Here is a 26,897-nt window from a genome sequence, read left to right as displayed (position 1 = left end):
CTTGTCTTAATTACCGCTCTATTTTTAGTCCCTCACTCCCATTTTTTGTGTGAATACAGATCCATTTCATTGTGCATTTGGCATATGTTAAAAACTCTTGTATCGACCACTTACAGCCCTTTTTCAGCAAAGCTGAGCAGTAATACACTCCTTGTCATAGCTGATGTCATATTTTAGCATTTTGTAGTTTAATTTGTGTTTTGGATTTGCATTAAGAGACAGTAAAGCAGCTCAACGGCAACCAGGGACAAAACAAACAAAAAAAATACTTTTTCTACTTTTAGAGCACAGCAGGACGTAGCAATATTCTGTTCTACATTATTATAGAACAATGCTGTGCTGCAAAGACTAATATTGTTTAATGCTATAGTACAGTAACAGATCAGAGCCAGTGTCAAAAACCCTCCTTCATAAAATATTAAGCCAAATCAAAAACTATTTAGATTTGCAACTAGTTCAAATTCTGAGCCGGATCCTTGAACTTAATCCCATAATGTAGCACCAGCAAAGGAAGCAGCAGACAGGATGACAAAAGAACAACTAAATCATTTAAAGAGCGCCGTGATTTGTGATTGCCCTGCAGGGTGGATTAGACAGTGATAGTTTAAGTCTTGCTGAATGATGGTGCGAACCAGGAGGGAGTTGCCTTTTAAATAAAGGATGGTGGTAAAGGACATGAGACGGCAAAAGAACAAAATAGACAACATGATGAAATAAGCAGGGGGAAAGAGGAAGGGGAATTTTGGCTCGTAATCTGTCTTCTTTCACAAAGTGGTGCAATGATTAGTCGAGGTTGTCGACAGCAAAACGATGACAAAATGATTTTCCGATGAGCTAAATCGCCAGTTATATCACCGTGCATCTTTGTCTCGCAGTGGACCTGGATTTTTTTTTTTTTAAATGTAGTGAGTCATCTCACTTTCTACTCATCTCTTTCGAGAGTAACAAATGTGATTGTGTGTTCCAGCTGTAGTCCGAAGTTTGTTCCACATTAAATCCGTTACACACATTGTCCGCTTCAATTTTTACCCGTGGACATTTTGCTGCACTGTTTTTGTGTACAAAATACCATGTAGAGTCATGGTTCTCAAACTGTGGTACATGTACCACCAGTGGTACGCGAGCACACCTCTGGTGGTACTTGGAGTAAAAATGAGAAATACTCTTCGACTGTATATACAAGGGTATGTGACCGGAGACAATAAAACTGACTTCTACAAATGGAAGGCACCATCGTTCCACTAACACTGCTACTCCGATGGAGCTAACAGCTAAGCTAACAGCTGACTCTGCAGATTTGATTGTTACTTTGCTTTGGTGTTGTGGTTCTCTGCTCTGGAGGACATTTTAGCTCGTTTGTGTACGCAATTGTTACAGCAAACAACATATTATGGCTCACAGTGCCCTCTGCTGGTCAACCTTGTCATTACTTCAAACAGTCTGATGTGTTTCTGAGACACACATTACAATTCAAACGGCTTGGTTAATCGTTTTCAACAATAGTCGACAGTTGGAGCCCTCCTTCCAAATCACATAGACAACAAAACATTGGCTCTGTCCCTTTAACAAACCTGGACAATCAGAGAGCAGAGACTCCATCTACTGTCACAAACAATCTTTAAAAATGCTACAAATACTGCAAAAATACCAGGGTATAATACTACTGTTACACCTGTTGACGATGTGATCTGAGAGAAGAAAACCTGTGTTTGTGAGTGAGGCAAAATCGTCTTGTAAATAAATATGGACATAATCATCCAGTTTTAAGCCTAAGGTAGAATGAAAGTAGCAGTTAGTCACCAGGGGGGTGAATTCAATGGTTAAACAGAAGTCATTTTGAAAGTCTATGGGAAATTAAAGCTACGTCTGACTGGATTAAAAACGTCAATAAGCATTTTCCTTCAGGGAGTTCAGGGTCTCAATTGCTAGTTTGAAATCTTTTTCAATAGAAAATGATGGAATTTATTATGATCAGTTTTGTAGATGATGCTCTCATTCAGGGGAAACATGGCCATTATGGTGTTAACAAGCAAAGAGAAGGAGGATGGGACACAGAACGGTGAATGTAAGTGGTGTGGATGGCTGTGACGAAGCTGGCTTACACAGTGGGATAATTTAGATCTTTTTCCCCTGATCTGTGTCAAAACAAGAAATCCCTCTACTTCTTGCCACATTCATCACTTCTGTCACCCATTGGCAGCTTGTGTGACATGGTTGGAAGCAGATGACTGCATGCTTTATGGGCCTTTCATTGTAAACCACAGGAGCAATGCATTCTGTCGACCCCAGTAGACGAAGCCCAGGTGGCAGCGTCACACATTTATTTCTGCTTCTGAATCAGAAAGCATCTTAATTGATTTTCTTTTCTTTTCTAAATTTAGGTTTTTCAAATATTTATTTATTGTTTTTTTCTTACATACATACACACATTGTGTGTATATATATATACGTGTGTGTGTGTATAATTAATTTATTAAGTGCAATGCAAGCCTCAAGCTTTCTGGCACTGGACTTTTTTTTTTTTTACTGTACAACATATTTCTCTGTACCAGCACAAACTACACATACTACGTCTCGCACTCTATTTCTATTCTCATTAATTGTCTCACTGTTTAGTTGTTAAAGACTATAAAATAAATATTAATACGGTGATATACAAGGTAAGAGTTTCACACCTGCCTCGTGTCTCTGTGTGTGTGTGGGAATGTTGTACATTCATATAGACTCTGTGTTAATGTTTCTGAAACACCCTGATTTAACACTGGGGATGAATAAAGACATGAACAGTATCTATTTATCTATAGGCATAATATGTGTTTCTATTCAAGCACTGATTTATCCAAGTATCTATAGATGCATATGCAATTATGCTGATGTATCTACATATCTAAAGATTTATATACATATCTAAAGATTTATATACATATCTAAAGATGTATCTACATATCTTAATATGAATAGATGTACATACATATATAAAGATGTATCTACATATTTAATAATGTATCTGCAAACATAATGATGCATCTATGAATCTATTGATGTAACTATTTAGCTAATGACATATCTACCTGTCTACAAATGTACAGTATCTTCACGGCTAATGATATATACATACCTACATGTCTATAGATGTATCATTGTGTCTACATATCTACTGACGTATCAGCAAATCTGTTGAGGGGTCTAAGCATTTAATAACTTATCTATGTATCTCCCTTTGTACTGAAGCATCTACGTATGTATTGACTTGATGTATCTGCTATGAATCTATTGCTGCATCCGTCCGTCGGTCCATCCATCATCAGACCGTCCTTTCATCCTGACCGCCCCAACTCTTTTAACATACTGGAATCATTTCAAGTCATCAGAAAAACCTGCATGTGCACATGTACGCACGTGAAGAAAATGACAACCGGGAATTCGGAGACTTCATAAAAAAGAGAAATGGGACGTTGTTTGTCCTTGGAAGCAAATCTGAGCTGCTGTACATTTGCATCTCGCAACTCACAAGGACATCTGTTTTCTCCTGGGAGAATCCTGTCTTAATTCTCTACTCCATTGTGAAACTGACAGCACCCTGTAGGGAAGACCTTGTGTGTTTTCTTTTGTTTATCAGGAAAGTAAAAGAGCGATGCCAGACACCAACACGCCTCCAGACTGCACGTTCTCAACCACAAACCTGCACTGCAGGTGTACGCCTTTGTTCGCTAACGACAACAGCCACGGTAATCACACACTCCTGTGTGACAATGTCATTCACTCTGCTTGATATTATGTGCCCTGAATTGATCAAAATGGAAAAATGGGACCGTATCAGTGTGTGTTTGGAAACAGTTCCTCTTGAAAATAAATGGACTTTCAAAGAGGGTATCTCATTAAAGTTGTATGAACTTTTGTCGCTCAAACCTCTCACATATAAAAATACTTCTTTCTTTCTTCTATATCGCTGCTGCAATTAGATATTTTACTATAATTGTTCAGCCTTTTCACATGCTAATACAAGATTGGCAGTAAAATGAATGAATGAAACAGAACACTTTGTAGTAATTGTACAGAGTAAGTGCTACTCCCGATCACTGCATTTAAAAAAAAAAATACAAAAAAAAGATTGAAAATGAGAACAAAACACTAAAAGATCTTACTAAAATTCTTAATCATGTATTGTATAACAAAGTACACCAAGGGGCTGCGATTATTAGTCCATATAATTGACAACATTATCACCATAATAGGAAAATAGGAAATAACACTACTGTGTCCTCATCTTGCAGGCTGCAGGATCCAGATCCAGTTTCGAGGCTATTTTAATTATCATTACTTATATCATAACTTTATTATTTATTATTATCATAACCATTATTATTATTATATAATTAAAGCTGATATCAGTATAATGTGCGCCAACAATCTCTGCTGCTGCAGATGTAGTTCTATAAACACGTCATCACTCACTGTCTAAACTTATAACTTGATGTATTTCTGCTCCTGGTGTCTCTCTCTTCTGTCTCTAGCTCACGTCCCTCTTGTCCTTTCTCTCCCCCCCTCTCTGTCCCCCATTTTTTCCTTTCACCCCAACCTCTCTAGGCAGATGGCTGCACATCTTTGAGTCTGGTTCTGTCAGAGATTCCTTCTTCTGTTCTTCTGTTAATTGAATTTTAAAAGAACACAACTTTTGAACGCATTCATTTCTTAGATTGGTCAAATAATCACCAAATCAATCATATACTATTTTTAGACAGCCATATTGTATAATGGTCAGATTCCATGTCTTTCCCTTCCTTACATGTTCAACCATCTCCTTTCATCCACTATGTGAATGTGTGATTTCTGGCTTATATTCAGTTAACAATGAAAGTATGTGCTATTTACAGCAGGGGTGAGGAGAACACAAGCGAGGGGCAGGGATGTTGGCCATCAGGGTTCTTCATCGCACAAGTTAAGTTAACCTTGTTGCTTGAGATAGAGTGATTCCATATGAGGCCTTTGGGGATAATTTTCCTTCAGAACCACCTACAGTATCTACCAGGATCGAGCTTTGAGGAGTTCCTGTCATTGTCTCCAAGTGCTGAAATAATTGTCCTTGAGGAAATTAATTACCTTTGTGCACTGTTGCACTGTGTGTGTGTGTGTGTAAAGTGATTTAGAGTTAATGAAAGCTGAAGCACTGTCATCTCCTCCAGTGTTCCTCATTTTTCAGGCTAATAAAGTCAGCCACATCACGGGGTCACTCCATGTTGTTCTGAACACAGCGTGTTTGTGCACACAAGATCCTCTCCCTTCTCTCCCTTCGCACCAAAATGAAAGAAACTGGATAATGACAGAGACAAATCTGCAGCAGCAGCAGCAGCAGCAGCAGCAGCAGCAGCAGCAGCAGCAGCAGCAGCGCAGGGTGTAAAATCCTCTCAGCCACACACACGGTTTGGATTATATTTGCACAACAACCTCAATTAAAATGAGTAATTTATCAGTAGATTAATCAGCAAAAGAAAATTGCATTACACTTAGAAGATAAAGATAACATTATGAAGAGGTTGATAATTCATACAGATATCAGAGCAATTAAATTAAAAACAACAACAACAACAATCTATTATTGTATCCCAAAGCTTTTGTGGAACCCCTGAGATTCAGTGTCAATCAGAGAGTAAACGGAGGAAACATGAGGCTGCTTTTTTAATGCTTGATTTAGCGGGGGGGGGAGGTTTATTGGCCGATAAGCTTTCTTCCAAACTGCACCGATATTCATTAACAGTGAAGAATGTGCCGTCACACAATCACACCCGCGCATCAGGATACTTCAGAAAAGGATACGTCACCATTTTTAACAACACTCTAAATTATCCAACCGAAGCAGAACTTTCCAGAAAATGTTAAACAACTTGCGAGATAACACACACACACACACACACACACAGACCCCGTCTTATTTCCCTTTTAATCTATTTAGTGACTGGTGCAGTGTGATCCTCCCATTTGTCATGACTGGGGTCCGTCAGCCTGAAGAGCAAGAACAGGGAGTGAAATCTCCCACTTCCTTTGACTGTGGCGTCGAGCGTCTGAGGGAATGTGAAGGTGAGACGCAAGCCGAGGTGGCTGCAGGCGGGCAACCACTGCCAGGCATAAACTAATTAGCATGGAACTGTGTAGGCTGGTTGAAACCATTAGCGCAGTTTAAGTTAGTGACAGGTACAGTTTCTGGGGTGGCGGACAAAATGGTGAAAGAGTGCTCGTGTTTGAGCAGGAGCTTGATTTTAACAGTGGTTCTAATGGTAATTAGTTTTTTATGGATTTCTCAGTGCGGCCAAGTTACAGTAGCTCACGTGAGCGGATTCTACTCATTAGCGTGTTTGTCACAGTCGCCACAAGGTGCCCCACTTTATTTCTGAAGGTGTTTGAGGCCATATCACTGCTTTAATGTGTTGGATACGGCAGCTTTCCTCACATTATTGCATATAAATCATATAAAAACTAACACTAGCACTTACTCTGTTTGGTTATTGTCTTGATTCATGGATTTGTTGGTTGGTCTATTAAACTAACCAACCAACCTATGACAAAAATAAAAAAAAGGTTTTCTACCAAGCTACAAAATACGGGTATGAACACATATCAGATACTTTCACAGAGGACAAAAGAGAAACCTGAAAATATTCCCAAATCAACAACATTATTAATTTAATAATGGCTGACATCAGGTCATGGAATTAAGAGCAGAAAATGAAGCAGTGGCCATTTGCCAAGTGACAGTGGGCAGAGTAATAACATGTAAATAATGAGTCATTTCAGTGAGTCAGTTACCTAGCTACCAGATCTCAGCCTCCCTCTGATGTTGTGAGTTGTGTAATTAAAAGATTGCATTGCATTCTGACTGTAAAGGTTTTATTTAAACGTGAAATTTTGCTTTGTTTTTTTGTTTTTTTCCCTCTGTAATTTATCTTTAAAGTCCAGCTCCTTCCTTCAAAAATCATCTTGATCGACCTTTTCACAAGTCAGACCTGCGTTTTCAACCATATTCAAGCAAAAGCGCTGCCACAGAGTCGGGTGCGATGAAAGAATCCAAAAGGCCAAATCATGTTTAAGTGGCATTTTGATGACATTTCTTTGGCCTGTTTAACCTTTGGTGAGCTTCATTTTTCGTGTGTATTACATCTCATCTGTGCCGACCAATATCTCATCCACTACAACACCAAACAATATTTCCATGACTTTGCATGTCTCCGTACCGAACCCCCCCAGGATAACTACACCGGGTATCACAAATGCATCACTTCTTGTTCTGTTGATTTAAGGGAAAATGCATAAGAAATGTTAATGTATGTCACACAATAGAAGATAAAGATCTGAATTTGCCCCGGTTAAGTCAAGGGCACAGACTGTAAACATGATGTAAGCCAGCTGACTCTATGGAGGAGAGAACGGTATAAACACTCCGTCAAGGATCACTGGTCCATTTGGCTCAATCCAGGAGTCGTTTTCCTGCTTTGTCTGTTCTGGACAAGTCAAGCATGAATTTATTTCAGCGTTGGGGTGAGGAGGAGATATGTTTTTACAAGTATAAGACAAACGTGTTGATGTCTACTGAGAGAGACTTTATCAGCTCGCGTGGATGTGTGTATGAGATTGCCTAAAAGCGCTCCTTGTTTATCCGTTTGAGAAGTTGAATCACTGTCACCAGCCAAGTAAGGAGTGCTGAATTTAAGAGATAGCGTAGCTACAATGGAAAAGGCCCTTTAGTCGAAAAGAAAAAAAAGGGAAGCAATACGTTCCTGTGCCTGAATATGAATTTAAATCTAATGCTGTTGGTGATATCGTGGTCATATTGTGAGCATGATGTCATCACCACAATTGGAATGTATTAACCTGAAATTTTTGGTAAACACACTCATGGCCCCCCCTCAGGTTGAAATGTAATTACATTGGCAGTCCCTTAACTTTTAATTAAGTATGCTCCATCATCAGATAAACATTTCAATTTGGATAATGCTATAAAATACCAGCAAAAATTATGAAAACTCTCCGTGCCGCAATTTCTGTTAGAAGTCTGTGAAATATGTTAAAATAATACTTGGCTTAACTTAGCTGCGTCCTGGTTGACTTATTGTCTTTACTTGACAGTGGTTATATCCTAGCCTAGCAGTTAGCTTAATCTGCAACGAAGGCTATTCGAGGCTAGGCAGGTGTCCTTGAAATCAAATACAACAGTGAACGGCATAAACCCTTAAAGCCACTGTTATTAATACCCAATTATAGTCCATTTCCTACACGTACCTCAGTTTATGCAATACATGAGTATAAAGGGCCTTTAGAGATGGGGAGGTTACAGCTACTAACAGCTACTACTAGCTAGCTAACTCAACAAAGAGATGCTTCACTTTGCTCGAATGTTACGTTCGCTTTTTTCCCCCTTTTTTGGATACAACCCCTTCATAATGCCCTCAATAAACATATTTAAGAGGTGATAGGGAAATGCTAATGGTAGCAACAGAAAGGAAGTTAAAAAAAAAGTTAGCAAAAGACGACATCCCTGACATTAGCTTTGGGTAAGCAAGCTACAACTGCTAATAATGGGAGACATTTACCTAACGCTTTCATTTAGGCCGATTTTCCAAAACCTTCAAGGGCCTCAAGGACCACAGTTATTCTACAAATGTATTGGTTTACATATTTATTTTCCCAGACTGTAGCTTCTGCTTTCAAGATTTTTTTGTTAGACATGTTTACAAATGTGAATGACACAGGTTGTGAAGACACATTTGCAGATTGATAAACACATTTGCCAAGTACGCTTTAGGAAAATTGTTTCCATATTTACAAATGTGATTATGCACATAACTTTCCTATTACAAAATAATATTCAGAATGTTTCCCGATAAAACAACACACACCATTTAATTCCATTATTTACACCGTAGTAAACTATGAAACTTGCCACTCAGCACACAAGGCACGGCATAAACTATGAAACTTTTCCCATTATCCCCTGCCTCAGTGATTGCCTGATCCAGCAGGGACTCCCGTCTCCCCCTGCGAGGTACAGAGCCTGTTCTTGGCTCAAGAAAATGCTACAAACCATTCACAGCAGCTACTTTGGCTTGTTTTTGTAGTTAATGAGGCTTGAAGAGTTTTAGAAATGAGAAAAATAGAGCCCATTCTCACACCTCTCTCTTGCAGTGAGAAATGGACACTATTCTGCTTCGGCACAAGGCCAAACGTTGTTTCACGTTTAATTCATGAGCATATTTGGTTATATAAATAAATACTGCACCGTCAAAACATGACGCCTGGGAATTTGGCTACTGATTTAAAAATTGTATTACAGCAATTTGCGACAAAGGTGCTAATTAATTTTGTTATTAAGCAGTATTAAGTAGGGCAACTGAGTTTGTTGTTGTTTCTGTCGTGTTCCATGGTGGAAAAAGCAGCAACTGAACAGAGAACAGTGACCCTATAGGAACCCTTCACAGCGAGATACTTTCTTTGGCTCATTACTATTCACTCCATCACTCCGCTGTGTGCCTTCTTTTCTTCGGTCAGAACAGTCAACAGATTCACTCGACATTTTCCGACACAGGCTGAAACTCCATCTCTTTTAGTTGTACATCGCCTCCTGACCTCTACCCAATCTCCTACAAGAACCCCCGCTCATACCCAGCCACTGCTTGTTGCCCTTATGTTATGTGTCTTGTTCAGAGTGCACTGATTTGGATACTTGCCCTCTTCATGTTGGAATAACGCCCTCCTCACTCTCAACAACAACAAAAAAGAAACATGGATAGTGAAGCTCAGGCACTGAGAAAGAGACACATGATCAAGAGAAGTTGGCTAAAGCCTATGAGGGAGCAGTTCTAACCACTGCAGAGTGTGTGCTTCATTCTTACGCGAAAGACTTGGGTGATCTCTGCAGTGAGTGGGACACGACAGTGCTCAGTTGTCAGCACTGACAGATTCCATTAAAATTGTTGTTATTCTGCATGAAAACCAGTGGCAACTAGTGTGGAGCAGCATTTTTTTTAAAATATATATATTTTAAATTAAAAAAAAAAAAATATATATATATATATATATATATATATATATATATATAAATAAATAAAATAAATAAATAATAATAAGGAATGTCACTTTATAATTCACACCGTCTCACTTCAGTTTTGCTCACATCTGAAGCATCTCCGAGGAAGAGGAAGATGATGACGCGCTCTCACACGTCCAAGTGATATCATTAGTCACCGGCGCCAAATCTCAATTCATGGACTTCTTACATTATTTGATTAATATTTAGGATTTAGCAATTAAAGTGAAACGTTGCAAGTCAGGTCACTTGTTCACCTTTTTTGTCTATGGAACTCCCCCTCCTGTTTCGGAGTACGTCATTTTACAACACCTCCATATATATAAACATAAAACCCCCACAACAAGCCATTTAACCATCATCATGACTCCGAAGCTGATAATTTAGGGTAAAAATACTGCATAGTTCTGCTTTATTAATAAATATGTTGGTAGTCAACAACAAATGCTAAGTATCATAGTTTAGCATAGATTTATTGATATCAATATGCTCTACTACCTGACATTAGGTGGAGTAGCATCTTAGGCCAAGCCTGTCCATTTTACAGGAGACAGGGACGTTCAGTGACTCATCCATGTTCATCATAGCTGGTCACATAGGAGAGAAAAAGAACCGTGTTTGGTTCTCCTAGTTTACAACACAGCACAAACACCCACACCGTTACCTACGGTAAAGTAGCAACAGCGCCATGTTAGCTTAGTGCTGTAGTGCAGCACCTCCTACTCGGATTTGTACCCCCGAGGCTGCGAAGTAACAGGAGATTTACAAGTCGGTACGAATGTTAGCATTAATGCGAGCATTGAACTTGTTTCATCGATTTTTCTTTTGATGAAAAGCTCCCATCCTTTTTAGAAGGTTTCCGTCTCGAAACCTTGAAGACGCTACAAATCCTCCAACTATCAAGAAAGCAAAGCTCGGTCCTCCACCCAGTGACTGTAAAATACCATCGGTGCTTGAGAAACGATCTTAATGACTTCAGTTTGTGTTAGTATTGCATGCAATGTTGTTTTTTGAGCACAACTGCTATAAGACGACAACCAGTGTCGTCATCTGGTGGGGAATACTTTTAATCTCCAAATGGAATCAGTCCAAGCTGATTATTGTCCAGTAATTACATTATATTACACATTGATTTGATTACACTGATCGTTACGCTTTGGCTAATTGAAATTAGAAAAAGAATTTCAGGAGTATCAGTGCTGATAAATAAGACACGCAGCCTGAATATTGAGTTTCAGTATTATTAGTTATACTCTGTCCTGTAATGATGATCTCCAACGCCCTGTTTCCATCATGGTACGGTTCGGTTTGGTACAGTACGGTGCGACTTGAAACGGTAAAAACCATTTCAAATCGGACTAAATGAAAACACAGAGCGAAAACACAGGAGCGGTTCCGGGCGGGTTATTCTTGTACTATTCAAAATGCAACAAAATGGTACCGTTCTGGACCAAACTAACTCGTTCCAGGACTTGAAATGTCTTCATTTATGTGGTGTTTTCTTTTATAAACATAACAGGACGTCAAGACAATGACATTGGTCAATAATTCTAATTATTATAACTGCATTGGCTCAGTTATTACATGAAGAAAGCACCACACTGAACAGCTGCTTAGCAAGAGTCAAATTCTCAATTTAGCATCTGTGCATTTAATGACACTACAAGGGGCCGATTCCTGGATGACTGCTGCCATCAGATTCAATACTACCAATATCATACTGATCCATAAGAAATTCTCTGCATCTACATTATAAATTAAAACATTTCCTCATCCATTAACAACATGATCGTTACTGTACACCACTTGAGTCAGCGTGGTCCGTGTCTGAAAACCAAAAACACCAAATAATCTGGAGCTGTGAAGATGGAAAGACATGGAGTGAGTTTACCAGACCTTTGTATTCTCTAATCTTTGCTTAAGGCTCCAATAACCACTGCTCCCATCAAACACACACACACACACACACGCACACTTTCAGATGTGCATCCAAGCTGTTAGCGGTCGGGTTGCATTGCAGCTAATGAAAGCATTGAATTTTGAAAATGAAGAAGAGTGTCTGGACAGCTGTGCTGCATTGATTTTCACCCATAAAAAAATCCTTTAAAATGTCCATCGTGAGTCTGACACCGTCGAGAAAACACAACGCTGATCTGGTGGAGTGTTACTTTAGTCTAGATTCATAAATAATAAAGTATATGTTTAATACATATTGTACAATTAAACACTGTATGTATAAAATAGTTTAAAAAAATATTGTTTTAACCATATAGGTCATATAAAGTGTGGCATCTTCACTAGGAATTGCAAAAATAAAAATTATATTTCTATTAAATGTAGAAAAGCATCCAATATTTCCAATTTTTTTAAAAAAACAACAACAACTGATTATTTCTTATTAATGTACGTAACACTTTTTTTATCTGAAAGTTTATTTAATCAAGTGTGGTTTTTAGTTACCTTGGTTTCATGTATTAAAATTGCAAAAGTGTCATCTCAATGTTAAAGTACACTGCAGAAACAGACTTTTCATTTAAGTCATTCCATATAATAACTAGGTTTGATTCAATTGATGTGCTTTATTAGATGGAGCAAAAGCAATGACAATCTGTATTGAAATCTGACATTGGTTTCCTAAGATTGGTATCCTGGTCGACTATTATTTCCTCTCTGCTTTTATAATGCGGCACATTTGTCCCTAATGCTACACAAATTACTATAATGCATTCATTAAGGCTAATTACGACGATATAATGACGCAAACTACCCTATGATACCTCTCGGGCGTCATCGCCAAGGGCAAAATGTATTGGTCGTGCAATGACAATGACATTGGACTATCCTCCCTGGAAAGCGGTGAGGTAATTAATCCCACGTAGCGCATTATAAGGCAGTTACCAACTTTGCCACTTTCAGACTTGGCTCCGCATCAACAGTCGGAGGCGAGGCAGCGGCTCCTCGTCTCTGTTCAGTTAATTATATTGACAAAAGCCACCTTTGCTGAGGGCATCTTTCCACTGTCTGCGATCTGACACAGTTCAGCGTTGGGAGGCACGGGAGAAGTCAATTAGCGAGGCTTAGGAAAATCAAAGTGATTTCCTCCCGTGGATGATATCCACACACCTGTTGAATGGCGAGGAGCAAATTGGCTGCACACACCATTACATTACTGTGACCCTGTGGATAAGCAGCTTTGTTTGAACCTGGCTGTTGGAGTGCTTCTCCCCATGAAAAGCTTCCATGCATTGCTTTGGCAGTCTAATCCATCCTGCCGTGCTTCTTGCACTCGAGTTACAATATGAAGGCTCTCAGAGGAAAAAAAAAAAGAGGCAGAAGAGAAAAGACAAGTCTCTGTTTTGTTCTCTATTTGTCCTTGTTATTCTGTTGTTTCTAAATGAATGGAATATGTTGCTGCAGTAAGTGCAGGACTACATCTTTTCAAGAGAACTGCTTTACATTTGAATGCCTAATGCGAGCGAGGATGATTCTTTTCACCGCATGTGAGGCAAACAAGAGAGCACACATAAGATCCATGCTTTAATACAGAAGAAAAATCCAAATTCATTTTTACTTTTTGATAAAACAATATGATATTGTAATTTGATGGCATTTATCGAGCTAATCAGTATAAATGATTGTTTTAAAGAACGTTAAATGATGCATTGATGTGCTCCTCAGGTGGTCTGATTTCCAGATTAACACCTATATCTAGTTTTTGCAAAATTGATGTAATGTTTCAGCCAAGGTTTGACTTGCAAAACAATTCAATGCCGGTCACATTAGACTCATAAATGTCTTGAAAACGTCCTACATTAATGGGCATAGGCAAAAAAAAAAAACACATGGATTCTGATGTGAGCTTTTTCCACTCATGACCACATTTGATCTATAAAACCATATACTGAAGTGACAATTGGATTTCTCAGTCCACACATCCAAAAAATATCATATCTAAGTCACATGAAAGTCACTTCAATTGTGGGCCAGAAAATGTGTTTAACATTTAAATTTACTTGATTAATTGGTTTTGGATTAATTTGAGAACATCATTTCCAGGTTTGAGAAACATTGATTAACATTTTTCACAATGGACCAAACGATTATTATTAGATCGAGCGAGAAAATAATCATCAGTATGGGAAATATTGAATTGTACCGGACCGAAAAAAGCCTCAGCACCCCTCCCAAAAATGTCTTCAATGACAGGAGAAGAAAAACAAGTGCCTGAAGTGAACATGTGTCCAAATATAGACGTCTAAAAGTGGAAAAGAAGCTGACGACGGGCGTGACAGCTAGCGCTTTCTCACTCTTGGGTGGATATTTCAACGTATATAATCCGTTATTGTCACCTTGTCGTCATCCTTGCACCATGTGATAATTCTCCTCTGCTGCTCTACAGCAGACTCAGACTCTCAAGCGACAAAGTCTTATTAACGGAGTCACGGAGAATCTGGCTGCCACGTTTTAATTTGGGACGACAGTAATGATTTTAAACGCTTTAAAGTGGCTGCTGTACATATTTTACACATGTCACCTTTAAGACTGTGCAGCTCCACATCAGTAAGGTCACACATAAATCAAACAGCCACCTGCGCACAATATGCCCCAGAATGGCACATAATCAATTCTCTTTTCAGTTGTTTCATAAAAATGAGAACACGCTCAAATGGACCTGCAGAGCGCGCAGGGGGTGGGGGGAGGGTGAATTCCTCAACCAGTCAGATACTTCACATAAATCCTCATGTGTGGACCATATCTAATTGTGCGATGATACACCTGCTGATATCGATATATGCTGCTTTGGGCCAAGGGAGAAAAAAGGTTTTTGATCAGCACCGCAAGAACAAATCCTTCCTGCTGCAATTTATATGTACGGCATGACATGCCAATTACTCACTGTCACATCCCAAGGGAACGCTAAACTAAAAAGTATGCCGACCTCGCGGTCACCGCGTTTACTCATTTTTAAATGATGCATGGAAATCAAAAGGGAGACGGAACAGTGCATGTGTGTAGGTGGAAGCGTATCAGCACCTTTGCAGGCGGGAAGTAACATTTTTCATCCGCTTCAATCGGGGCGACTCCATCTCTGCTGTGGTCTCTGAGCAAACCCAATATCCCCGGGAAAGATTTTTTTTTATTTTTTATTTTATTTAGTAAGTGAGTTTTCAGAGCGTATGTGTTTCAATGTGTGACACAAAGTTTAAACTTAATAAATAATATCGAGGCCACATCACAGCGGCCGCTGGTAAATCCTCCTGGTTTTCCAGCGGTTTGTGGGAAGCCATGCCTCTTTACAAGCCTTCTCCTTGAAGCTCACCAGTGGGACGGAGTTAACAGTGTGCCGACCGCACAGAGCCATCCATCCTGAAGTACAAAAGTGACAGCGGGGCTGCAGCCTGTGCCAGATGATGGAGGCTGCCACCAACCCTCAGCTGCTGCACTGCTGGACAGACCCCATTCCCTCGGCCCCCGGAGAGTTACAGTCTTCCCGACATTCACTTAGGATAACGCGGGGATGCCAAAACAGAGGTTATTTATTTATGAACACTTCCAGGAACTGTGCGTCCGCGCGGTTTTAGGTTTCATCAGAAATGGACGCGCGGCTGTCACAGAGGTCTCGGCCTCATCACCGGACTGTGGGGACTAAATCAATGCACGCCCTGTCCTCATCGGGGTCTCGGCCTGTGTGTAATTTAGTGTCATCTCCTGTGTAATGAAGGTCTGGCACCATTAGATGGTCACCAAGTCCTGTGGTGTCCTTGGTGTCCCAAACATTTGTTTTATGTCCTACGTAATGGGCTGCATCCCCATTTGTTTTCCTTTCGTATGAATGAGGGATCTAAGGATAGGTCGCGTAGCCTCATCTTGGGGTAAACTGGATTTTATTTTAGAGACAAAAACAAATTCCACAAAAGCTGGGACTTATGACAAGTTTTTTAATGTCTAAAAACTTTTTTTTTTTTCCCATAGGCCATTGCACATCAACAAGAACACAAATAAATGGCCAAAAATTGGGAAAATGTATGTAAGGATGGACATTATTTCAGTTGGAGCTGCAACTATTGATTATTTTAAAGATTCATCAAGTAACTGTTTGGTCCATAAAATGTAAAACACTTTAAAAAAAACATTGACCAGTGTTTGTCAATCCTGGAAATGCTGATGTTCTCGAACGTCTCGTTTTGTCCACAAACCAAAACGATTCAGTTTGAAACACGCTAAAACAATCAGAAACCTTGTTTTAATCATTAAAAAAAAGCCTCAAACCGATGAATCGATTGTCAAAATAGTTGACCAGTAATTGAGTAATTGAAAAATAATCCATTAATTGTTTCAGCTCTAATTTCAATTACACTATATTATCCAATAGCAAGAAGGAAGATGTTTAAAACAATTATCAATATTGATAGATTTTATTGTGATAATGTTTTTGGCCATCAAATTGCAAATCTGTTGTGCAAAGGCCTTTATTACTTTAAATTATTTAATTTTTAAAGTACTTGCAGTTGTTGTTACACATTAGCTATCATCCTAAAAAAATATTTCTCACTATGACTAAGAATTTAATTATACTGATAATGATGGAGCACTGTTATACTGTTATAAATACATGATTTTATGGACTCTTGAATCTTGATGATATGGCACTGTGAAGCAGTTATTCTGTATATTAGCCTTGAACGATGTCGTTAATTGTGTCACACTATTTATCGAACGGACAGGTGGTGATAGATGCAGCATTTGTGCCAAATTAAATTTAAAAAAAGAGAGATTCCCTCACGGCCTTTGTGAGATATCACCTTCAAAAAGAAATAAACTAGGACAGATGGACAGACAGACGGATGGACAACCCAAAAAAACATAATTCCTCCTCCTGCCCCAGCTGTTGCCGCAGTGCGAGCGTAAAGAGAGCTGGCACTGTATCACATGACGCCAAAAAAAACTCACTCCTGAGCGGCGCGTACAGTTCTCTTCAGACCAAGTTTTTGTTTTTCTGAATATAATCTCTTACCTACAGGGAGACACTAGAAAGAGGAAGAAGACGTAAAACCCAACCTTCTCAAGCTCTCATTTATTCCAAAACTGATCACATGACCCGATAAGTATCTCCTCGATGAGCAGTGTCACGACAGTCTGGCACTTTTCTCACCGCAAGTTTTTTTTATGTCTGTTTTTTACCATTTTTTGAGTCTCGTGTTGTATTGTCAGGACCATTTTAGAATTTGATGTGTTTTAGGACAGGGAAAAGATTCATTTTTATTCTGTAATACTTGGATTGTAAGGGCTGCACGATAAATTGTTAAAAAAAAGAGGCAAATTTTGCAAAATTTGAATGCGGAGAAAAAAAAAAAATTTTTGTCGCTTCCTGTGACGGCACTCGGACCGATCTGTGCAAGTCTGATGACGTCAGATTTTTAGGCTGATTGTCGTCTCTGTTGTGCCGAGTATTGTTCTGCAGCACTCCCAAGAAAAATGCCCCATGTAGACAATAACGTTGTTTGATACGATTTGACCTTTTTTTGTTGAGGTTCTCGAGAAGGAAAAAGCTTTTTGACTTCACAGTGGAATTATCCTCGTATAAAACTGGATGGCAACCGCCAAGGGAAGCTTGTGTATCTTAATAGGACGGTTACTTTATGGTCTCATTGTTCATTATTGTCTAACAAGAGCCGAGGCTTCACAGCAGCCAAACAATCCTCACAATCCTAACCGTTTATAATTAGCGAGATCACACGGCATCCATCGGCGGAACACTGTCAAACTTTAAGCCAATGCGCGACATCAAAACGGGGCCAAATTCAACAGAATTTTGCACAGTGTATCCAGTGCGACCTCCTTATTCAATTTATTCATCGTATAAATTAATAATGCCGGCTCTTTTATTATGCACAAAGGATAATGGGAATAACAAATCAGTCCACTAACTCAAGTACCAGGAGCTTGCGCGTGGCATAATTAGACGCGTAAAAGTGATCAGTCAAATTTGCAGAGGCAAACACAGCAGACACAATTTGTCACGCTGACCACATCGAGGGCACTCGCGCAAAAGTTTCAGCGAGCGAATCGTTTACTTTTCCTGAAAAAAAACGCTCGTTAAAGCGGCTCCGACTCTGAACTGACGGTGTAATGAGGACCTTTGAGATCCTGTTCTGATGTAACCATTTGATGTCGGCTCTATGAATTGTGGGCATTTTATTTGATTTTTTTTTTTTTTACAGTTTTACACGGCGAGTCCTTCGGTGAATGTCAAACATTAATAAAACATGTATAGACAAAGAATAGTTCGATGACTAAAGGCTTGACGAAATTCAACCGGCTCCGGATGCACTGACGCTGCAGAAACCGCAGATTTGACGCACGGCGCCGGTTACGAAGCCACGCTCCTTAAAAGAAGCAGCAAGGAGACAACATCGCGGTCTCTCCCCCTTTGATGCACACAGACACAAAGAGACGCAATGAAGGGGAAAAGGGACAATCCCGACGGTGAAGTGTCACTCGGTGTTATGTAACCAAAGCTACACCACATTCCCTCACACAAGAGCAGTCAGTCTGTTTCCTTTTTTCCCTCTGAAGATGTCTTTTTATGACTGGAATGACGAGTAAATCAACCTTCAACCTTCACCTCACCATGTTTATTTATTGTACGTGCAGCTGTAAGGAGAGATAGCGACGGATGGGACGTCCAGACACATAACTGTGATGCTGAAGGCCACTGTTCATTGAAATCAATCCATTTTTAAAGTTTGTATTCCATCCCCCCATTTTAGACAATGGGGGGGAAGATATTATACAGTTAGTTTGTTGTTGTTTTTGTGGTTTTATATTACATTAATAGGCCTATTGGACCACGTCTTTTCATCTCCTTAACAATGCCCAGTAGGTGTTTCTCGGCCTCATAATTGGAAGTTTTACTCTATATTTGACAACATACCACTTTACAAGAAACGTATAGGTCCATCGTGACTGCAGATCCTGCAGCTCACAAAGGAAGCCGAGGCCTCCTCCGCTCACCTCTCCCTTTTCCCGCGCACGTCACAGAGCTGCGGTTGCCTTTGAGTACGAGGACATTTCCCTGAGCAATTATGCACACGTGCAAACATTCGCTCTGAAACGTCCGCCAATGACTCCTCCAAAACGTTTCACACTGTACATTTCATTTGAAGGGCTCTTAAGATAGCTTAAGATAAAGTGGCAGTGCCACATCAAACCCTACAATCAATGAGCAGCGCCAAGAGAGAAGAAAAGAGTTCAACGGGTACAAACAAAAAGCATTTGAACAGCCACCAAGATATGAATCTACTTTTTTGCTATATTTTTTTAATTGAAGGAAAAATGATCATCACCCATTAGTCTACCAGACATTTCTGTTGAAATTGGAACATGTCGTTCCACAGATCCTTATCGCAGCCTCTGATGTTTCTATTGGGGTCAACGTTGAAGTGCACTGTTGACAGTGAATAATTGCTCATGGATTTCACATCACAAATCTAATTAAGAAAGGGCCAGAGAACTGTGCACAGTGTGGATCAGTGTGTGTGAAGTGAAAACGCATATAAAATATCGCTTGTTCTTCAAATCCAAGCGGAGTCAATTCCGTTTATCGCCACCTGACAAAGGAGGTTTGGATTTAGAACGTCTTTTTCTTCACTTTGTCTCAGAAAAAAACAAAGTTGCCGAAAGAGAATGAATCAGTGAAATGCTGCGTTTCTGCGTTGTCGTGTTTTTCCTCTACGCCCACGAGGAGATTGTGAATTTTGTCAAGACCACGGATTAGAGACAATATGGAGTCAGACGGGGTTAAGTCAAGTGTGAATGAGGGACACTGCAGACACTCCATGGAGAGCCTCCATGGGGCACGATCAAAGAATTCAGCCGACCACGGCTGCAGCTCAATCCAGACTTTAGTCAACCAACCATGCGCTCTAATCTCTTACCGAGGTCTCACGAGAGGCCAGAAGCAAACTGAAGAAGAGCAAAGGAACAGTAAGTAAGAGTTATAATCAAACTCGTCTTCATATGAGTATTAAACTCCAGCCGTATTCAAAAACACATATTTTACAGCTGAGACACCAACGGAGGAGAATGAAAGATTTAAGAAGACATTTCATTTTGATGTGCGGGTGCAGCCGTAAAACAAGGACATATTTTATTATTTCACTCAGTGACAGCTGAAATATTGTACCTTCCAGCAAAGCATAAGAACAAAATGAAATGTCATGAGGTGGTAGGAAACTTTTCTTTTTTTTTTTTCTTTTCCTTCAGCGCATTAAAACTATTTAATGAGAAAATTAACCTCAAAAGTTTTTCTTTGGAAGTTTTAAGATTTCGCAGGGCTACTGAATTCATGGTTCAGTTCATGAATGAGGCACGTGGATTTATGGAACAATAATTAAGTGTCCTTTGAGCGGATGGGGGGGCTGGAGAGTCAAAACAAAATCTCCCAGTGCTTATGGGAATAACTTTATTCCAAAAAGTCTTTATAAAAAAAAAAAGGATTTTTCTCTATAAGCTACACCAGTACCTCATATCACTGTCCTTCTGCTGTCCTTCACTGGTCAGTAAGAAGGTATCAATAAGCATCTGGACTAAGGATATCGCTATAGATGTTAATATTCTGTTTATTTCAACTGTCGACGATCGTCGAGACAACATCAGTCAAGAGTCAAAGCCCACAAGAAGTAAGAGGTAAGAAGTACAGTACTTTGATATCAAATTCAAGGACTTTTCAAAGACTTTCCAGGACCAAGTCCCTCAAATTCAAGGAACAAATGTACTGACCCAGCTTGTAAGAGCTACTTCGCCCATGATGGCGTCCACTTTTATTGATTTGTGGCACGCTCCGCATCTGAAGAAGTGATTGTCCTTTGTATCTTGGTCAATGACCACATGTCTATTTAGAGCTCATTTTAGTTCAGGGGCCACAGAGAGTGCAATTTGATCTCAAGTGGGCCACAGCGGTGAAATAATCAGATAATAACCTATAAACAAGAAGATCTCCAAATCTTTCTCTTTGTTTTAGATTTAATTAAGTCTTTTTTTAGAATACATATGATCACAAATTCATCCTGCGGGCCGAATCGGGCACTCGGGTGGGCCAGTTCTGGCCTGCGGGCCGTATGTTTGACATCCCCGATTTTGGGTAATTTTGCCTTGAATTTTTTTATTTTTTTTTGAGAACCCCGACAACAGAGTAAAGACAGGTATCAGTAACAGCATCCATAAGTATTAGTATCATAAGCAGGACCAATATCATTATAGGAACTGATAAAAGCCTAACAATATCCATCCCTATTGACAGGCGCACACACACACGCACGCACGCACACACTTCATACAGCACCTCTATGTGCATTCAGTGCTTCCTCCATCACACATTATTCATGCCCACTCACATGTTGCCAGAACAGCTGCCAGTAGCATCTTGCCCAGTTTCCGACAATACAACCACAATTTACAAAACATCAATTGTGTTGACAGATCATACACGTTAACACACACACACACACACACACTTTAATAACAGACACATCTATAACGACAGCACAGTCCTCAATGACCACCTCTGACTAGCAGTTTCATTCACAAATCACTTTACGGAGCGCGAGACCCCTTTCATCACGGTTCATCCACAGCAATTAATCATTAACAGACGATGTAACACACACACACACACACACACAAGCACACACACCTTCGAACAAAGCCTTGGCAAGAGCTGCAACGTTTTCTCGACAAATCAAGTAAGTTGTTTGGTACATAAAATGTCAAAAAACGTGGAAAGATGTTTGTCAAACGTGGAAATGGCGACGTTCTCAAATGTCATTACGAAATGATACAGTTTGTAATGATTGCTTTGTTATCAGGAGCAAAGAAATGAAGAAAATGTTCACATTTAACACGCTGAAACAATCAGAAATCTTGTTTTAATCATGAAAAAATCTTCAAAACCGATGAATCGATTATCAAAATATTTGACGATTCATTAGTAATCGAGTCATTATTTCAGCTCTAGCCTTAACGTAGCCTTATCCTAACCACAATACACATATTTGCCCTAAACTTCACCACTTAACTTAAAGGAATTCTTCACCGCTTAGCATTTAGCTTTGTATTACTAGAATAAAGGTAGTATTTTTGAAAAATTGTGCTTCCCAAACTCGGTTTCTCCCGAGTTGAGAAATATCTTCATTCTTTTCTTTATCACCAGTGACACTTGGTCCCGTTAGCGTGTTAGCAAAGATGGTGGACACTGTTTACATTCTGGGAATGAGGCCCCGCCCCCCCGGAGTGGGTCTAAAAAGTGAGGAAAACACCAACAGGACCAAGTGTCACTGGTGGGCAAGTAACAAAAAAGATAGAAAGATATTTTTCAGGAGGAAACTGAGGTTGGGAAGCATAATATTTCAAAAATAGGATTCCTCAGCCGCATGATTGGACATTCAGAACAGCCAAACCTTGATTTCCATGTACAGCAGTCATTTATGGTCTAGAGCAGGGGGTGGGGCTCAATAATGCATCGAACGCCACAGGCCTCCCGGGGAAGCACTCCGTAATCAAAAAGTAAGTTAAGGTTTTCATAATAGGGCCCTATAAATAACTGGGGGGAAGGGGGGGGGCAGAAATGAGGGCATGTAAAATTGATGAGGGATGATTCAAACCCCGGGAGGAGAAGCGAACTTGATGTTGGAGAATGAATGAAACGTTGAGTGGCTTGATGACATATGGGCATGTGCGGACGGAGCTGCATTGGTGATTTGTGTCGCCAGCGTTACGATACTGTATATGTGTGGACACTGTTCCAGAGACACTGTCAAATGATAAGGGTGATACTGATATAGAAATACAGCCCAATCTTCACACCATTGTTCTATATATTAAAAGATAAAAATAATAAGAAAAATGACTTTTTGCCCATTATATCTGGAGAGCTTGGATCAATATACATGTATACTTTCCCTGTGTTCAACAGCAGAGGATTTAGTCTCTTCTGAAGTACATATAGATGTATATTTATTATATAATAAAATAGTTCTAGCCAGGATTTTATTTTATTAATTTAAGGTGAAAATTGGCCATTCTAATGGTACCCAAAGGAGAACATTGTTGTTTTTACACCACATATTCTTGATGGGTCATTTATTAGCGGTGCACACGGCAAGAGTCTAATTAACTCTTTAGTTTGTTTCTTTTACCTCGATAAAAAGAATGCAATGTTGATGGCCCGGCCTTTTAAATATGGTTAACATCATGATCATGAAAGTTCATTATGTCTTCTGATTAAAATTCGTTTTTTTTGGTTACTTTTTCAGACACCAGTAAGTTTTCCTTTACCTTGTTAACCAGTTGATGGTTTCCATGAGCTTGGCAGTTGCTATGCAGTGTTTGACATTGGAGTGCCTGTGTTCTATTCACTCGTAGGGGGGAAACTTATTGGAAAGTTTTCCGATTTTCCATTTCGTATTTTGTCCACGCCCAATTCCGTCCCAAAACAAGCATTTTCCCATTCGATCTTGCATTATTACACAAGTAAATATGGTAAAAACACCGTTACGCTGATTGAAAAACATCCTAAATTTTTGCATACCGGCCGCAAATTGTAACATAACAGGCCAATACGCTACCATACATATATATATATATATATATGTATGTATATATATATATGTATATATATATATATGTATACATATATATATATATATATATATATATATATATATGTATATATATATATATATATATATATACATATATATATATATACATATGTATATATATATATATATATACACATATATACATATATACACACATATATATACGCGATAATAAGATTTTAAAGCCAATATCGGCTCATGCCGATATCATAAATCGTATGTACTGTACATGTTAAATTCAACACATGCACTCATACCTACTGTACATGTACATGTCTTATGTACTAAAAGGATGTGCAATCCCTCTCCACAGTGTAAAACACAGTGTCTGGCATTTACAGTAAAGGATTTGTATTATTATTTAACACCCAGCACTTTACTGAAGCTGGTGTGGACCTGAGGAGTTAAATGAGGCAACCGACTCATTATCACTCAAATGGCAGCCATAGACAACACACTGACAGCATAAGTGGTGCGACGACACCTTGATCTCATACTGAGAACTCACTGATTAAGTTTAACCAGATGGTCATATTTGCATTGAATCACACACAATGCCAAGAACAGTTCTCTAAGATATGTCCTGGTGCTTTTTTTTCTTTTCCTTTTGTTTATTTCTAGGTCGACGAAGCACGGAAAAAATAGGGAAAAAGAGAGATGTTCAAAGCTGGAATTGAACCCTCAGGAGTGCCAGCTCTTCCAGGTGAGCTGTCCAGCACCCCGCCAAGAACACTTTCAACCACAAAGCAACAACAGTGCCATTTCCCTCTGTGAGCAAAGTGAGTCAATTCACAGAAGCTCCTTTACGATGAGAAGCAGGAGCACATCGAGCTATTTCCATCAGTCAATCAAAAATGCATGTAGAGACTGTGGAGTCTCTGATTAGAGCGTCGGAAGCTGAAATAAAACAAAAAAAAACAGCTTCCGACGCATGCTGGAGAATGAAGGAAACTCTGGCAAGAAGTAATGAGGTAAAGAAACTTTGTGTCCTGAAAATTACAGTCCTACACATATAAACTGCATTCTCAATAACATTTTGCTATGTATACAACATTTCCACGTCTACAGATGTCTGTATAGTATAGAAATCTAATCTAATCTTGCTTTGTTACTGCATTAGCCTCCTCCTCTCTGTGAGAAGTATGTAAATAATATGTCAACGTGATCTAAGAGAGAATATGGGGCTTGTTATACGCAACTGAAAATGCAGTTTAGTTGTGTAGGACAGGGGTGTCAAACATACGGCCCGGGGGCCAGAACCGGCCCGCCAGAGGGTCCAATCGGCCCACAGGATGAATTTGTTAAAATTTCACACTAATCTAAACGTAATGTCAAATGCTAGGGGTGGAGTGGCTCAGTGGTTGAGACCCTACTTTGTGTACGAAAGACATCATGGTCGCAAGTTCGATTCCACCCCTGGCTAATTGTACTTGATTCCATTGCAAGTCGCTTTGGATAAAAGCGTCTGCTAAATGACATGTAATGTAATGTAATGCTCCAGATACCCGTACCTAAATTTGTGCCTTTATAGGTGCTGTGTAAATAGTAAATTTAGGCTTGAAATTGCACTTATATTTCTCAAGAAATTTCATGTTATCTTTCAGTAAATGTAAAACAAAGGAGAAAAAACAAAGGGGTTCTTGTTGTTCATAGGTTATTATGCTATTATTTTACTATTTTTACTGGTCGGGCCCCCTTGAGATCAAATTGTGCTCTATGTGGCCCCTGAACAAAAATGAGTTTGACACCCCTGGTGTAGGAGATCAGTTTTGGGGACAGTTTTGATCTCGCCTGCCAGAACGTCTTTAAAAACCAGTGCGTGTACATGTATATCTGTTCTGATGTATGTTCCATGTACCATAAGATCAAATGGACTTGAGCTGTAACTTACCGTCAAACTTTTTATGCCTGGCAACGAACGTCGTCCTCATGTTGCGGCTGCTCTCATCGACTATGTTCTCAAACTCCGCTTTGCTCTGCAGGTTGAGTTTGTCCTCCATCTCCGACGTGCAGCAGGTGTATCCCTGAGGACAGACACGCAGGTGCTCACCTAAAGGAAGACAGAAACATGGACTTTTAAGTAGCTGCCATTAAGCCCCATAATTAACCAACTACAGAGCGATCTCTAATCTTTCTTTTATAGCCAAGAGTTTTGAGAAAGTGGTCAACTCAACAATTTCTTGCACTCCAATCGACTTTATGGCCAATTTTAATCAGGATACCGACCTTATCACAGTACAGAAATGGCTCTTATTACAGTGATTAATGATATAAGGTGGAACAAGGTGTCAGTTCTGGTCTTATTGGGTCTCTGTGCTGCATTTGATATTGTGGATCACACTCTACCGTTAGGGCCACACGGTGGAGTAGTGGTTAGCACTCTCGCATTGCAGCGGGAATATCCGGGAAGACCATGGGAAGTTATAGATCTAATGAAATGGCTACGACACATGGAGTCCCTCAGGGGTCGATTCTTGGACCCCTTCTGTTAAGCTAATGTGTGCTGCCCCAGGGTCAGATATATCTGCAAAAGTTTTTGAGGACCCCTCTGTGGGCGCTGACCCACTGTTTGGGAACCACTGATTTAAATGGACAACTTTGCGGAGAAGAAAAACAACTGAGAAGTTTCTCCGTGTAAGAGCAGTTGCGTGACATTTTAAAAATGTAGGATTGAAAAAGTCCTTGCAGTTTGAGCCTGGTGTTAAGAATGTATGTTATCATGATGTTTTACACAGACCTTGACTCTTGATTCTGCAAATAATGTGGTGTGGAGAAAACGCCTCTTAAAGAAATAAATGTTATAGTGAAACGTTCATGTTTGAAGACGGGGTTTATTCGAGGTGAGTTTTTGAAAACGTTCTTTTTCAGACTGTTACCTCTTGTTCCCTGAGCCTTTCATTAAATCTAAATATTTTTTTTGTTACTGTCACTTCTCCACTTCATATTCATATTCAATTCTCTTTGAAAATGTATCCATTTCGCTCTCTTTTTTTTAAAAAAAAATTCCTGTCACATTTATTGCCACCTTCTATACTAAAATCACCGGTCAGAGTCAGAATGTGCTATAAACTCACTTAACCTCAAGTCGAGAGGTTGAAGAAAATAAAATCTTTCTAAAAAGTGTATGAGTTAGAGTGTTGACAAAATGATTGGATAATTTG

At 39.4% G+C, this 26,897-nt stretch overlaps 1 protein-coding gene across 1 annotated transcript in view; it reads right to left on the bottom strand.

Moving 5' to 3' along the window:
* The window catches only part of LOC122782119 (glypican-6-like), a 125,485-nt gene that overhangs the window by 88,414 nt on the left and 10,174 nt on the right, over positions 1–26,897 (bottom strand). Inside the window, exon 2 of the mRNA XM_044046332.1 lies at positions 25,628–25,820. Within this exon, the coding sequence (XP_043902267.1) occupies positions 25,628–25,820 (193 nt within the window). The remainder of the gene's footprint in view (positions 1–25,627; positions 25,821–26,897) is intronic.

The sequence above is a fragment of the Solea senegalensis genome, linkage group LG15 (assembly GCF_019176455.1).
Source record: "Solea senegalensis isolate Sse05_10M linkage group LG15, IFAPA_SoseM_1, whole genome shotgun sequence".
In the NCBI taxonomy this organism is placed as follows: Eukaryota; Metazoa; Chordata; class Actinopteri; order Pleuronectiformes; family Soleidae; genus Solea; species Solea senegalensis.
The sequence above is the reverse complement of the archived record's forward strand: the minus strand, read 5'-3'. Positions and strand labels throughout refer to the sequence as shown.